The 15,481-nt window shown below is 38.7% G+C and overlaps 1 protein-coding gene across 1 annotated transcript in view; it reads right to left on the reverse strand.

The window, feature by feature from the left end:
• Window positions 1-3,222: 3,222 nt before the first annotated feature.
• PLPPR5 (phospholipid phosphatase related 5) overlaps window positions 3,223-15,481 on the reverse strand; it is a 43,864-nt gene continuing 31,605 nt past the window's right edge. The window contains exons 4-6 of the mRNA XM_021525397.2: window positions 15,296-15,472; window positions 13,688-13,807; window positions 3,223-5,427 (exon numbers count right to left, since the gene is read on the reverse strand). Coding sequence (XP_021381072.1) covers window positions 5,395-5,427; window positions 13,688-13,807; window positions 15,296-15,472 — 330 coding nt within the window. The 3' untranslated portion in view covers window positions 3,223-5,394. The remainder of the gene's footprint in view (window positions 5,428-13,687; window positions 13,808-15,295; window positions 15,473-15,481) is intronic.

Raw genomic sequence — 15,481 nt, forward strand, 5'->3', positions numbered from 1 at the left:
CACAGCTTGCATTCAGAACCACATTAAAGATTGCTAACAAGACTACCTGCAGAATGTATGTATTTAGGTTTAATTTTGGTACGTAGGAAGAAATTTGACAGAAAAAGGATTTGGTTTCCTATTTTTGTTTATTTATTTTGCTGTGAAAAGTGTTAGATGAGAATACTGGTGCCAAGAATTTGGTTTTTGGGACTCAAGCTCTTTACTGGGGCTACTACACCCCATTTTAGAGGATTTCAGTAATTCTTCAGGAAGCTGACTGCTGTACACTGTTCTGGCTGTAGTCACTAGAGGAAGATATTAAAACAGCAGACCTGCTCTGGGGGAAAAAAACCCAAAGGCTTGGGACTTGTCCACACAAGAGACAATTCAGGACAGTTTATCTGAATTACCTAGAGATTTGCTATAGACTAGTTAGAATCAAGTAAAACCTCTGGGTGTAAAGTTTTGTTCAGAATTAAAGTGTCCTACTTAAATTAGATTAACCTTCCAAATGTTTTATGCAGCTAGTGACAACAGACCAGAGTAGAAGGCATGAAAGCACATCTAAAATGGTCTGCTGATGAACACAGCCATGATCCCCTTCTGCCTCATGAATATCACATCTCACAGCAGAACACAGTATCAAGAGCTGACAACTGGAACAGAAGAAACTGAGTTCAAGGACACCATAGGCAGAGAACTGGCTGTCAGTTCCCAGAAAACATATATCTGGAGCTCAGGCAGAGGCCAGTTACAGTGCTTCCAGCTCCTGCCATCACCACACACCCAGATCATGGGATGGTTACATGTCACAGCATAAGGCACAGTTGAGGCCAGGAGCATCATCAAACAATTTCAGAAAGCATCAACCCACACAAAGTAACACTTACCTCATCAGAAGGCTTCAGGCATCTGCCCATAGAGAGCAACATCTTACCACATCAGAAGGCTCCAGGTGTCCTTTCTTGTTCTTTAGCCCAGCCTTTTATGGCCCTCCTGTTCATGCATTGCACCTGTGTGCCCTCTGTTCCCTTTGGTGGCTGCTCAGTGCCCCTGGGCACTCCATGGCTCATTGCTGTCAGTGCTGCTCACCTGCTGCTCACAGCTGTAGCCCATTAGGGATGAGGCTTGGCCCAGCCCCACTCCCAATTATCAGAAACCATGTGTCTAGAGTTACAGGCAAATGGAAGCTAAGCACCTTGTAAAGCTTAATGATGCCCCACTTACCTCCAGAGCTTGACTAGGAGAACATCACCAGACACAGGGGACAAGTTTCACGCAGGATATGCTGCAGTTCCTAGGATTCCCTACAGAGAAAGAACAAGCTCCAGTACTGACCACGGAACCAAGTACCTAATCCTCTGTGTTGGAAGGGAACTGAGGTTTCTAATGAGGTAAATACAGGCAGCTTACTATGAGCAACAAACCTGTTGGAGTCATACCTTGGTCTGGCAACTCGGCAAATGCTGAGCAAAAACCAGGCTTATCACAGTCACATGAGGGCTTCAATTCCCACCCTTGCAGGGGTCTTTCTGGGGTGTTCACAGTGTCTTCTTCCCCAAACATCAGGTCAAACCTAGAAGCTCTAAGAAGACTTATCAGGCATTTTCACACAGGAGAGGATGCCAAAAAGGCAATACTTATACTGGAAAGTCCCTAGTGGGCAACAGCAAGTGTAAAGCTTTCACAACCCTAGGCATGCAGCAGAAGTTCAAGTGGCAGAGAGACTGTAAATATTTGCTTTTCTCTGCTTCATCAAAATCCCTGAAAACCAAAAGGCCTAGAGAAAGTGGAAGAAAAGGCCAAAAGCTGAAGCCATACTAGGTCCTCCTTTAGCTTTCCACTTGTCCAAGTGAGAACCAGGCAGCTCCTGGCTCCAGCTGTAGTCAGGCTTGTAGTGCACTTCATGATCTGTCCACTCTCTCAGAGGTGCTTGAGAGGAGAAAAAAACTGTTCATGCTGGTGTACAGCAGGAAAATCCAGTATGCTGGGGTTGAGGCAGCTGTCAGAGGCAGAGCTGGGTAAAAATGCTCTTGATGTGCCTGGAGGGAGGTACTGCAGGGCTCAGAGGTCTGGAGGTCTGCTCACCCTTCCACCTGCAAATGCTTCTGCATGTCCCCAAGGCTGAGGCTATGCAGATGGACAGGGATATATTTGATCAAAACAGAATCAGTTTATCTGCTCCTAAAATGTAATGCACTTTGCTTTCTGATGGCAAGCCTCAGAAATACCAAAATTAGACTTCAGAAGAATATAAAAAACTCCCTGCTAACACAATGTGCAAACGGACTGTTGCACTTACTGCGATCTTGCGCAGCACCAAAATTAGAAGGCAACAGCAAACAGCAAAGAAAATTGCAGCTAAAAAATACCAACATTATCCTTTTTTAATACATATTGTTAAAATGAACATTTTTAAAAGCTGAAGAAATGCGAGCCTGGATGCCATCACCGCATGTCTTACGCAGTTCCTGATTATAAACGAACAGCAGAATCCATATAAGAGAATCTAAAATGGTATGGATAGGAGCCCAGCTGGTGTCCCCATATGCCTTAGAAATTCCATTTTTAGGAACACAGCAGCATGTAACTTTAGGGATGCTTCTCAAACATCTCATTTATAAATAGAACAGAGCTGTTTCACTGAAGTACACATGGAAAAGGTCCACAAGAATAATAAAATCAGTTGCATTCAAAACACTGAAATGGTTCAACCACACTGTTGTCAGTAGGAACCACTCTGTACCAGAATATTCCTTGAATGAGGAATGATGCTCCTTCATCACTGGGATTTTCTAAAAAGCAGTCACCAAAAAGCCATTTTAGTACAAAAGTGCCAACTTAACAGTTTTGGTAAAACTGCTCCTGCTCAAGGCTTTTTTGGGTCCAGAATGTAAGAGCTAATACCCAAATTTTGGGGCACTTGAGACTCACAGATGTGGGAGGGCAAATTCTTGCCTTTTCTGAAAATTAATCAAAGCAGTGTCTGGAGCTTGGCTGGTCCACATTCTGGGGAGAGTCCTTCCCCAACAGGCTGTGGACTCTGCAATACAGCTCTTCCTCTCATGCTTTTCAAGTTCACCAGAACCACTTCTAAGGGAAGGTCCATAACGTGGGGATTTCTGGTTAATTATGAAAATATGTCATCAAATGCAATTCACATAAAATCATAATTTCATTACATGCACACCATCAACCAAAATATATGTTAAGCAGACACCTAAAAAAATACACTACATATGAATGAAAAATTATTTTATTTAAAAATACATTATACAGCGGAGTGTCTCTCTTTTTGTTTTCTCACTGCTGGTTCACAGAGATAGTATGATAATTTTAACCCAAATATTTGACTGGGAAAGATCCTGAGAAAGAGACCAGTTACAAGCTGATGATATACAGTACACTGAAAAAGAGTCATCTCTTTTAACATAAAAGAATTTCTTGGTAATCTTATAAATCAGATATAAAAAAATGCAGATTTGCTACCATGCAAAAATGAGTGAACATTTCATTTAAATCTGCACACAGAGAAATCATTAGTACCTTGGAACCTAACTAGCTAGACTAAGAGCAGGGTGAGTTTAACACGGTGATACAAACTTTGGATCTACTACAATTTTGTAAACACAGTTGATAGTCTAATAAAGGTGGATTTTCAATCACCTAAGTAACCTAGTTGTAGCTAAGGACTCTATTCTAGGTATTTTCTCCCCACAGACATATTTCTTCAATCTCTTCATTCTCAGCTTAGCACAATGACTTCGTGGCATATGCTCTATTGCACTCAGAGATGACTTGGCCTTGCCCTGTTTGCCAAGCACTCTTTAGGTAGTTGTATTTTAGTGAAAGCAGAGGTTAAAACATAAACTAAAAGCAGGCATTACCTGATAACTATGTGAGAATGCATTAGAATTCATCACAGAAAAAATATACCTGATTCTACATCCTTGTGTTTCAAACATACTCTAACAGTGATTAATGCACAGGAAATACACTGAACTCTGGAAAATTTAAGGCCTAAAATGCTCAACAGCCTGCACTGACCAATAGTATTCTCACTGTTTCTACAGTGCTAGCATTTTATCAGCTTTTGCCAGAAGGATACTGTCTGGCACATGTTAAGAATGTCTTCAGTATTTACAATATTCAGATCCAATTGGTGCTCAATTTTTATAGAACAACTTCACTATGAATAGTCAGCACAGTCTTCCAAAGGAGGGGGGGGGCTTAATCTGAATATTCACAGCAATAACAGAGATATGGTAACACTGGCTGGTGTTGAAGAAAAATCAATTTGTCAACACCATGCAGACTGGCAGAGGATTTTTTTTTTCTATTTTTAAGAATATGAGTCTCAAACATAAACAGAGATAAAAATTTTTGTAGAGATAAAGTCTGCCTGTCCTGGTCACTTAGGCTGAAAAAAAAATTAATTGAGCCATTTTGCTTTTTCCTTGAGTTTTCCATGAAAATGGAGAGTAGACACTCAGATGAACTTTTCTCATTAAGCTGGTGACCCTCTTCTTATCTTAGCACCCATTCTCCCAGTATAGTATCAGGGAGTATAACAATCATGAGAAGATGCAGGCTGCCTTGAGTAATTTGATTAAATGACTTATGAATAGCACAGCTTCCCATCAGATATGCTAAGCTAAGAACAGAGCCCTTAACCTTTCATGGGATATTATTAGTAATAAAGAATATATCAAAGATCAAACTCTCTAAATTATTCTCATTTCTTTTAACCTAGATACATATATGTCATCCAAGACATTCAAGAACTACAAAACAACAATTCAACTACAATTATGTCAGGAAAATATCCAAATAAATAAACTTTTAATTATGATACAATACTTATTACAGTAAAAATTGGCATTTTTTTCTCTTCAAAAGCAGAAGCACCAGTCTTACATATAACATACTGTTTGAATGATATCTTACATGGAATACAGCGTAATACAATGTGCAAACAGCATTTTCATACAGAACATAATATTTGTCTAGTTTTTATACACTGAAATTGCCTCAAATGGAAACATGTTCATGCTGAATTAAAAATGTAGATTTTAAAAATCAAAGTTAAATCAAAATACAAAGTACTGTTGGAATAGGTACATGAACCATTGAAAACAATGAGAAGCCAAAATAGAGGGTAATGTCAGATACTTAGTGCTCAGTTTGTCCCATTCCATCATAAAAGTAAACAGTTAATATTTTTGCTAGAAAGTAAAGTGACGTTCTAATATTTAAGAATTCTTCAAAATGTTGGTATCATTTTAGTGATGTAAAAATCAAGTCAGAAATAGGACTTCTAAAAATTTCTTATTTTTGATACACTGCAAATATCATGTGTGGGCTGTGAAAAGAGATGAAGTCCAGTGGAGTGAATATACCTCAGCGTCAACATCATGTGACTTCTGCAAAGGCCGTGATGTGGTTCTACGAGTTAAAGGAAAAACAAACAGATAAAAACCACAAAACCACACAGACAGCAGTCACCATTGTGAAAACTTTTGCCTCCTGGGTTTGAAGGGCAGCCATGTACTTGGAGATTGACTACTGAAGGATGATGTAAATAAAACTAATTTTCACTGCACTGCTCTCACTCAATCCCATAGCAATTCTTAAGTGTTGAAAGACTGAATAGGGAAGTATGCTGAATAAAGTAATTATGTGTGATGGTTCTATTATATTTTAATTTCAGATGGCTTTTGCTTGTTTTAAATTAAGTTTAATTTTAAATTACATGTGAATAATTGAGTTAGCTGTACTTTTATTGCTATGTTATTCATAATTGAAAAAAAATTCCTAGAAATTAAAATGACAGTTTCTGACAGATTATAATACTCTATTTCAGTGTAAATACAATTTTAATATTAATTTTTTAAAGATTATCTTCTCTTCATGAGCTCAATGGCACCAAATCAAGATGCAAAATGCTTGAAATCAAGTGGCATTTGTCAGTAAGAACTCATATTCAAATTTTGTTTTTCAGACTCACTAGTGTCCAGTTGAAAGCTAAGAACATTTTCCTCTTTCCTTCAGTGGGACAATTCTTAGGAACACTGAGATGTATATTGGAACACAAACATTCTATGTGCAACTCTGAAACCCTGCAGCATCCCAAAGAGTTTGGCTACTTTTTTTATACTCAAATCTAAGCAAGTGACTCTGATAACATCTGAAAGGGAAGGCAACCACAGAGTGATGTGCAGGACCCAGAGAAAGTGTTTCCCTTTGGGCACACTGTAACCTTGACTGCACACTGTAACCTTGACTGTCGCCATTTTTCACAAACCATGCAATGGTGAAATTAGTAAAGGGAACCTTGATGTTAAGCCATGTCTTTGTTCCCAAGCAACAAATGCACAGAGAGTAAAACACCAAGCAAAGCACTGCAGAGTTTTTCATCACTTTGTCTCCTGGGAGAGATTAAACTCAGAAGAGAGGAAATGTGAGCTGAAGAGGAGGGAAATGTGGATAACTTGGGGAGAGTGGGACCTCCCATTTTTTGCTTAAGGGAAGTCTTGGAAAATCTCTTATCACACAGCATAAAAAGTGCTAGAGAGAAACAATGTCCACCATGTAAGTTTTAACTTCTCAGTTCCTCTTTAAACTGCCTGAATATTTGTCTATCAATCTTAGCAGGGGCAGACAGGCAGGTATCTTTGCTTTTTCACATTAGAGAGAAGAAATTAGAAATGCTTTGATTGGAGAGCTGCCCCTTATGGCCCCATCTCCAAGCCAGGCTGGCAGCTTTGCTCCCTCTCTCACTGTGCCATAACTGTACTGCGTCCAGGGGTGAAGGTCTCTTCCACCTCTCCTACAATATGCATTTTAGCTCTAGCAATGTTCTTGCTGTATTCTATGCCAGCTCTCATAAAAGAATACTCTTCAACATTTAACAGCAAGCATCATGTATATTCTTCCCCAAAACAGAATTTATGTATTTTAAATAAACAATAATTATTAAACCAGACCAGATTTTTTTAAAAAAGCACTAGGAAAAAAAAAAAAACAGTGCAACTTTCTATGAAAAAGTTTTCAGTAAAAAATAGTAACAAATGTAATTTCTTGCAGATTTTTATTCTGCAGAAGAAATGAAAAGTTAGACTTCCTAATTTAGGAAAAAAACAAAAACAACCCCAAGCATTTTATTTGGCTGACCAAATTATTTTTTCGAGTATACAAAAGATGATACAGTGTGCAAATTCAATGTCTCTGGAGTTGCTGTGAGGCTATGATGACATTTTCTTCATAGTATTTATTTTATTTAGACCTCAAAAGTCATCCTGTCAACTTAAATCCTCAGTCCAAAATTATTCACTTTTTTCATAAGATGGTCTAAAAATGAGGAATTGGAGGGAAAAAATAATTTCTCTTCATCTCAATCAATTCTTTCAAGCCCTGCTACGTGCCATCCCTGTCTCTAAGTGACACACATTTGTCTGTGATGCAGAGAACTAAATGCTCTTTCATGTGGCATTAATTCAAGAGTGGATAATGATTATTTAGGGAAAGGAAAATGTGGTTCACACTCCTGCCAGCCATACTTCCAAAACCAGCAGGTCACCATCCTGGGAAGACATGCAGAGCATGGGAGATAATAACACAGAAGAAAATCCTCCTTCCTCAATAAGCCCTCAAAGACAACTGCTAAGCTGCTGATCATGGACCTATTGATTTGGACCCTACTGAAGGCCTGTCAATTCATTTCCAATGGACTCAGCAGGGTGATGCATAACTAGGTCAAAATTAATCACTTGCTGACGGCAAGAATCACTGATACAGATTCATGCAGCTGTCTGGTTACTCATGCTTTTTCATGCTACCATCTCAGGCAAAACTACAAATAAGCCTTGCTGACACTCTGCAGAAAAAAGCCCAAACAAACAGCATCTCTCTGGAATAACTACATTTCAACTCTTTTAACTCTGCTTAGATTTGCTGTGACAAGGGTCAGAGTGAGATACTAACTACTGTCAGCAAACAGATTCACACAGATGCAGGAAGACAAGCAAAAAACCATGCACAAAACCTCAGCTTCTCCAATGTCATGGGAAATTTTTTTCCATAAAGCTCTCAAAAGAATCAGAAATGCTGAGGGTCTGCTCAATGGCAGCAGTCTCACAGACAGGCAGACCAGCATTTGTACCGTCCATTCTAAAAGGACCGTACCAGGCTGGTGAGCAAAGCATGCATCATAATTGTGCTCTCACACCACTAACAAAAAAGGTAAAGCCAAGGGCTAAGCCTTGAGTGCAGGTTTCTGGGGGAAATGATCCACAACTCTATATCTTTTGTTAAGTTTTAATTAATTTCTGTTGATAAGCAATGCTATAATGTCAAAGCATTGAAAAAATACATTAACCTTTTGGTGATTTGCAGTTTTCATTATATATATTAAATATTTTTAGATTTTTTTTTTTACTTTGCTCTTATCTATACAGTTAGGAACATTCAAAAATAGTCATCATCCTAAAAGAAGACTCATCCCTTTTTGAAAACAGGACTTTGTAAAATTGTTTGTAATTTTTCCCACAGTAGAGTCCATTAAATAGAAAAATACTACTGCAGTACTTAGGCAAATGATAGTTGATCAAACAATAATAATAATGTTATCATACAATTCTGAGTCAGCAGAGTGTATTTTCTGCTCTTACTGGAGAAACGAGCGTTTCAGAGCAGCAGGAGGCACGGAGGTGGACCTGCCCTGCAGCCTGCACAGAAGGCTCCTGCGCACATACGCGATTGCCTTAGAGCAAGGGGCTCGCGGCGCTCCGTCCCTGGCAGCCACGAGCAGAGCCTAAGGATGCGTGCTCTGAGGGAGGCTCCTTGCAAAGCGTCTTCTTGACTGTGACTAATGCCTCGATTCTGTAACACCTACGACACGCACGTTTGAGGAGGTCACACGGAATATATTGTTCCACTTCCCATGTTTAAGTATTCATTTAGTTGAGTATTAGATGTAGTGATCACCGTTTGCATTCAATCAGAAATAATTCTTGTACAATCCCCCAGAAGCAGATTTAAGCAGAAGAATAGGACATGACTACAAATTCAAATGTTTGACATTGAAACAAAACTGCTTATGATTTTTTATATGCTGACTCTCCTGGGTATGTGTTTGTGGTATGTGTGGTATGGTTTGTGAAGTAACGTTGCAGTGTATCTCACTTAACAGACTGTATTATCAAGAGAGAATGATTATGCCAAAAAATGCCTATAAACTGATGTAAGCACATGGGTTCCCAGCAAACCATCCTGGAGAAGAAAGTATGGACACCTACAAATGCTTTTGGACATCAGGCACTACAGCATTTGGAGACCTCTCAACTGAAATATTTTGAAGCAACAGAAATGGACACAACCCTATCCCACATCTGCCCATAGTATGATGAGCTAAAGCATCTTTGTATTTTGCTTTTAGCTGTGAGCTCAGTGAGAGGCCAGGCCCCCTAAGCCATGGTGCCGTGAGCACACCAGGGCATGTAACAATTGAAGACTTGGTACCAACATGCTTAAGATGAAGAAAAAAAGCAGTAACATTGAGAACTAAAATTTTCTGCATTATGAAGAAGCTGTTCTGTATCTCATGAGTAATCAAAATGGAGTAAATAGAAAAAAACAATACTCCTTAAATTCTGAGGAGGAAAGCTTTCCCAGTCTTAAAAACACTAGCAGAATTCATGCAATATCTACACTTACTATTGCTAGAATGTTTTATCACCATCACTAACTTTGGCACATACAGAATAGAACAATAATTACTGTATCAAACTCAAGAAGATTTCTGAGACAGTTAACACTGACTAAAAACTGATATGATGGGCAACAAGAATGTCACATATTGCAAGAGGAACTCCAAATGCTTATGATCATTAAAACTTGGAAATGGTAGAAGGAGAGAGCACGTAACCTAGGTCTTTTGAGTCCAGTCATGCTGGATAGTCAGTCTTACGGGGCAGTATAAAAAACTTCACTGTAACAAGAAACAATGATTGTGTTTGGGAAGGTTTGGGCACTGCTGACAAATAGCAGCATGAAGGAATGCCAAGCAGTACCTTGGGGAATAAACGCAGCTTAGCTGTCAAACAGAGCACTGCCAAGAACCCACTGTGCAAATAAGTAGTACTGAATAGCTACAGAAAGCACTGATAATCAGACACAGTAATTATTTCATCTCATCTCACAGAAGATGAACAATGGTAAATCTCCTAATCCAACACTTCCTTCTGAAACCTTCTATCTCAGTATTCTATCTACTGCCTCCATTAGTCCTGAAATGCTCCATGTTGTATTTGTATTTGACTTTTTTCAAAGCTAGAATACTTACAAAAAATAAATAAGACTAGCAGAATCATAAGCTACTACATGATGGCTAGGAGATCTCCATAAGCCCTGGCCAATTTCAGGTGATTTTTGCATGAAAAAATGTCAGTTTCCCCTGAAACAGGAAATAGTTTGTGACTGCACTTGGATAAAGCCGAACCAGGTACTATCTAGAATATCCCCATTTCTCAGTAATTCCTGAAAAAGAACAGAACTCTCTAATCTTGACTGTGGTAGGATGAGAACTTCCTCTTAGTAGGAGGCTGCCAGCTAACTGAAACACCAGCTGTCTTCTAAGAGATGAAGAAGGTCAGAGACAGAAGAGAAAAAGAAGCAGATGGGTGAGTGATGAGGTTTCTTGGCTTTCATTCTTTTCATTAATTCTGAGGATGATTATAGTTAAGGTAAAAGTCTACACTGCTGAGCAGGCCCTGGTAAGGATCACTCAAGAATCACTGCAACTGCAGCTCATTTGACTGCATGGGTACCCATGCAGAACAACTAAACCAATTGCATGCACCACAATGAAGCAGATATGTCCTGCAAACAGTGAGCTAACCTTGTCACTAAGCAGCAGCAGCAGCTCAATTCAGAGTGTCACAAAAACTTATGCCCATATAAGTGCACTTCAAATGTAGCTAGACCTCCACCAGAACTCAGTGGCAGCACGGTGAGCATGCCAGGAGCATTTGTTCTACATGGAGAAAGCACCGGAATAGCGAGTAGCAGACCTGGAAACAGCAAACTGATGTGCTTCCAGGCCTGCATGATGCATCATGTGCTTACTCATTTACAGGTGAATATATTACAAAATCGCCATGAGTGGGATCCTATCTGGCAGGCATTTCTAATTAAGTAATTCCTTAATGCTGGAGTTTTAATTGCTTGATCCCAGATACCTATACTGTTTCTTAGTGCCAGTCACACGCTTGCATTGCTTCCCACTTGCATTGCCTTACCCCTTGATAAGTTCAGACAGGATTTGTGCTACTCCCAGTAGCTAATTTTTGACAGTATCCTGTCTTTAATATTGGTACAAGAACTTGTAGATTCCAAATAAGGAAAAAAAAAGTTTTAAAATGAGCAAAATGTAAATCTATGTGCATTCAGAATATCGAACTGGAATAGTCCTGACTGAAATGTAGTGAAACGTAACACGTCTCTAAAGGAGAAAGAGGCAAATAGCACACAAATTATTTAGCATCACTCTCTCTCCAGAACAAATGATGTAAAATAAGAAGAGAGTTAAGAAGCAAAGACTAATTCAAAAATTATTGTAGCAATGGTAGTTAATTGAGAATACCTAACTTAATTTACACCTTAGTTCCCTGAAGTACTGTTCTTAATGCCTTTTATTTAACAGGGCCCATCTTCTAACTAAAACTTTAGATTAAACAAAAAAAAATACATTAAAAAAAGGTAAAAATATCTGTAGAAACTCAAAACCTAAAGCACTCAAATGTAAGTAACTTCATCAATTTTTTGCTAATTCAATTTTAAATTTTCTGCAAGTGGAAACAGAAGAAAGCATTTCCAAGCAATAGCAAAGTCTTCACCTTATCATCCTTGCACCACATCCTCTCTGTCTGAAAAGGAAAATGGCTTCGCAACACACAGATGACATCTCAGCAAGTGGTATCACTTTGTGGTCAGTCCCCAGAGTAATTAAAACTAATCTCTAGAGAGAAGCTGCATGACAGCAAACAGCTACTGTCTACTGCCATAAGAATATGGGTTCAGAAGGAAAGAAGCTCATTCATAATAGAGTCCTGGGCAGTTCACAAATGGCAGTGGATATCCACAAGCAGAGCAAACATTACTCCGGCCACCATCCTCCCCACTCTCCCATAGCTTTCCCCACAGCATTTCAAACTAGGCCAAGTCTCAGGAAAAGAACACTGTTGATCATGAGTTCTCAAACCAGGTTCTCAAAACAGGTAGAAACATGAAGTTAAAATGAATTCTTTATCGCCAGAAAAAAAAAATTAAATTTCAATATCCAGAGAATGTATATGTATTACCTATGACAGCTTTTGAGCCACAGAAATGGCTTCTATTGCATGAGAGCCTAGCACGTAAATAAAACATGCTCTTATTGATTTGGTATGTTCCAGGCCAAATGACTGCTTGTTTTGTTTTGACATTTTACAGAAAGTTTACTGAATGGATTATTTTGAAGATACACATTCATCATCTAAATGCTTGTTCAAGCAAATGAGACTCTGACCTCCTTGTGAACAAAGTATCAGCAGAAGTAGCTTAGACATATTTGGTTCAAAAAGGCATGTTAGACCATTCTGAAAAGAAATCTTCCTTCCCTTCAAGGAAAGGAATAAAAAACCCAAGACTAGCAGCAATTCTTACTAAAGAACAACTTCCACCACGTTCAAGTGAATAAGACAGATTGGGAAACGCTTCTTATGTTGAACATGAAAAAATTATCAGAATTAATCTGGAATGCCATCTTCAAATATGGACATAACCCAATGGATTTTAATGAATTATGACAGATACAGTCATTAGAAAAGCAAGCCTTCCTTTAAACTTCGCACTACTAGTTCAAAGCTTCCCCTTGGTAAAAATGTCTAAAATATTTTCTGTATTTGGTTATGTTATCTATTTCAGTAGTTTTTTGCTCATAAAATTAGTCAGACAATCTTACCTAACATATAGTACAACACCATCTCCAAAAAATATAAATGGTTATCACAGTAAACTAAAATAAACGTTATTGTGATACTTATGCAAAAAGTCTTGGCATAGGCAGGAGACTCTCACTAGCATGTTCTAGTCTAAAATCCCCTGTGCTCTGACAAGAGATCATGGGGTTAGTGCAGTTACTGTATGGCCCTTGCTACTCTCACTTCCAAGTGGGCAGCCTGTCCTAGGGCTAGCATGTGTCTGATGACAGAATCCCCACAACTGACCCAGAAGGGACTGCATCCTATGCTCTACACCAGGCTGAGGATGTACCACAAACAGATAGGATAAATGCCACTTGTACCTGAATTGCAAAGCCCCTTGGGCCAGGGGTTAGACCTTCTTCCTAAGCATTCTAAGATTCTATGTTCTGTGGACTATCAGGCAGAGTATTAATCACATTTACTTGAGGAACACAAGGGGAGATGGTCTCAGATCTACTCAGCCTGACTCCATGGGCTTAGCAGCAGCTACACCAGTGAAATGATGACATGAAGAGTCTCCCAAGGGGTGTCACTGAATTTAATACCTTTCTACTTTCTCTTTCACTGACATGTTTCTTTATTTTAAATCTGATTACCTTGGCACTCTTCTCAGGATAGTTTGTGATCATCCCTCCAGGAAAGCCACGTTTTATTGAATTGTTTTTTAAGAAGTCAGACATTACCTTTTCTAAAGGGCTTTCTACTCTGGGTATGCTGATCATGGGCATCTGGGTCAGATTATCCAGATGAGAATGCTCATGTTCTGGCTGACGTCCTCTGAAGTTATTTACCACACAAACAACCTAGAAGGGATTTGAAGATAAACAGAATACCTAAGGAACAACTCATTTTTTCAAGCTTTGATCCTGACAATTATCATTAGGCAGAAATGACACCAACTTTAGTCACAGCTTTACAGTAGAAACACTGAAATGTGAAGTTCATGTTTTACAGAAAATCCTTAATTAATATTTCAAGACAAATGACTTTCAAGCGATTTATTGGTACATGCATTATTTGAGAACCAAAAAAACCTCTTCTCTGAAAGATAATCCATTACTGAAGCTGCACAACAGGACACCAATTATTATCAGTCTCATGAAGAGATGTCTTGCAGCATCACATGGCATTAACCTTAAATTCCTGGGAAGGCCAGCGCCATCTCAATTTTGATCAGAAAAGACTTTCTCAAATGAAGAGTAAGAAGGGGAATAAGAAGGCAAGGACCATGCCCAGTCTGAATGTAACTTCAAATCTGCTCAGGGAAGCAGATTCCCACACAGGGACTTCATGATGTGATGTGTAACAGTTTGTGCTTCTAATTACAACACTCAGCTGAGCAGTAATGTTTGCCAACTGCATTTTCTTCAAAACACAACTAAATTTTATGTCATGCTACTGGACACCTTGTGTGGAAGGGAACCTCTGGAAATGCAAGCAGATGTATTTTAAAGGAGACTTGCAGCTACCCTTGCATGTCTCGAGGAGTGGAAACACCCACCCCCAGCCATCCCTGGGAAGGTTCTCAGCCAAGCCATGCTTTCAGATCCAAGATCTTGAGACCAAGACCCTGTGATCCAATAGTCAAACTCAAAAGTGTTTTCATGGAAAAATACTTCAAAGGTGTATTTAGCACTATTACAAGTTACCAGGCAGACAAACCTATGGGCATTAAACAGCAGTGACTATTCTATTCTATTGTCTTGCACTGCAGATATTAGTGAAGGTGATGAATAGATTGGAAATAGTTTTCTGACACAGACAGTAGTCATTGGCAACTGTGATTAACTATCTGGTTTTGGAACAAGCTCCAGAAAAAGAAAAGGCTAAAGAAAAATTTTTTGACATAGAATATATGAAATTTCAACATAAACCTGAACAACTATGAAATAAATTCATTAGAGTTATTGTAAAGCCAGAAAAACAAATGTTACCCTATTCTCTGATCAATGTGGGTACCACTATATTGAATTTAATACTTTATCCATGAAATCATAACAATGTGTTATTCTGAGGAATATATACGTCCTGCAAGTGGGCCTTGCTGCCTAAATTACTGTTTGAAATGCTACAATCTGGTTTATATGGAAGTCAAAAGAGTTAACTGGATCGGTCCTTTTTTGACTTCACATTTCCGAGTGTATGTAAATACTGCTAAGGAAACTGATGACTAATAAGGAAAACTAAGATATGTGTCTTTTGTTATTTAGTTATCTGAAGGCTTTTTTAGAGATACAATGTTATACATTGATTTTTTTTTCCAAACAGAAGTGACACAGACACACACTTACCAAAAACACTGCTATAGATATTCCAATTACAAATCCTGCTATTACATCTGACCAGTGATTTCGATACTCTGCTACTCTGTTGATTCCAGTAAGGAAGGCCAAGCACATTAAACCCAAACACAGAACAGGTTTTGCAAGCCTTGTTCCTCTGGCTTTCACTGTGTTGGTGATATACATCTGAAAATT

The sequence above is a fragment of the Lonchura striata genome, chromosome 9 (assembly GCF_046129695.1).
Source record: "Lonchura striata isolate bLonStr1 chromosome 9, bLonStr1.mat, whole genome shotgun sequence".
In the NCBI taxonomy this organism is placed as follows: Eukaryota; Metazoa; Chordata; class Aves; order Passeriformes; family Estrildidae; genus Lonchura; species Lonchura striata.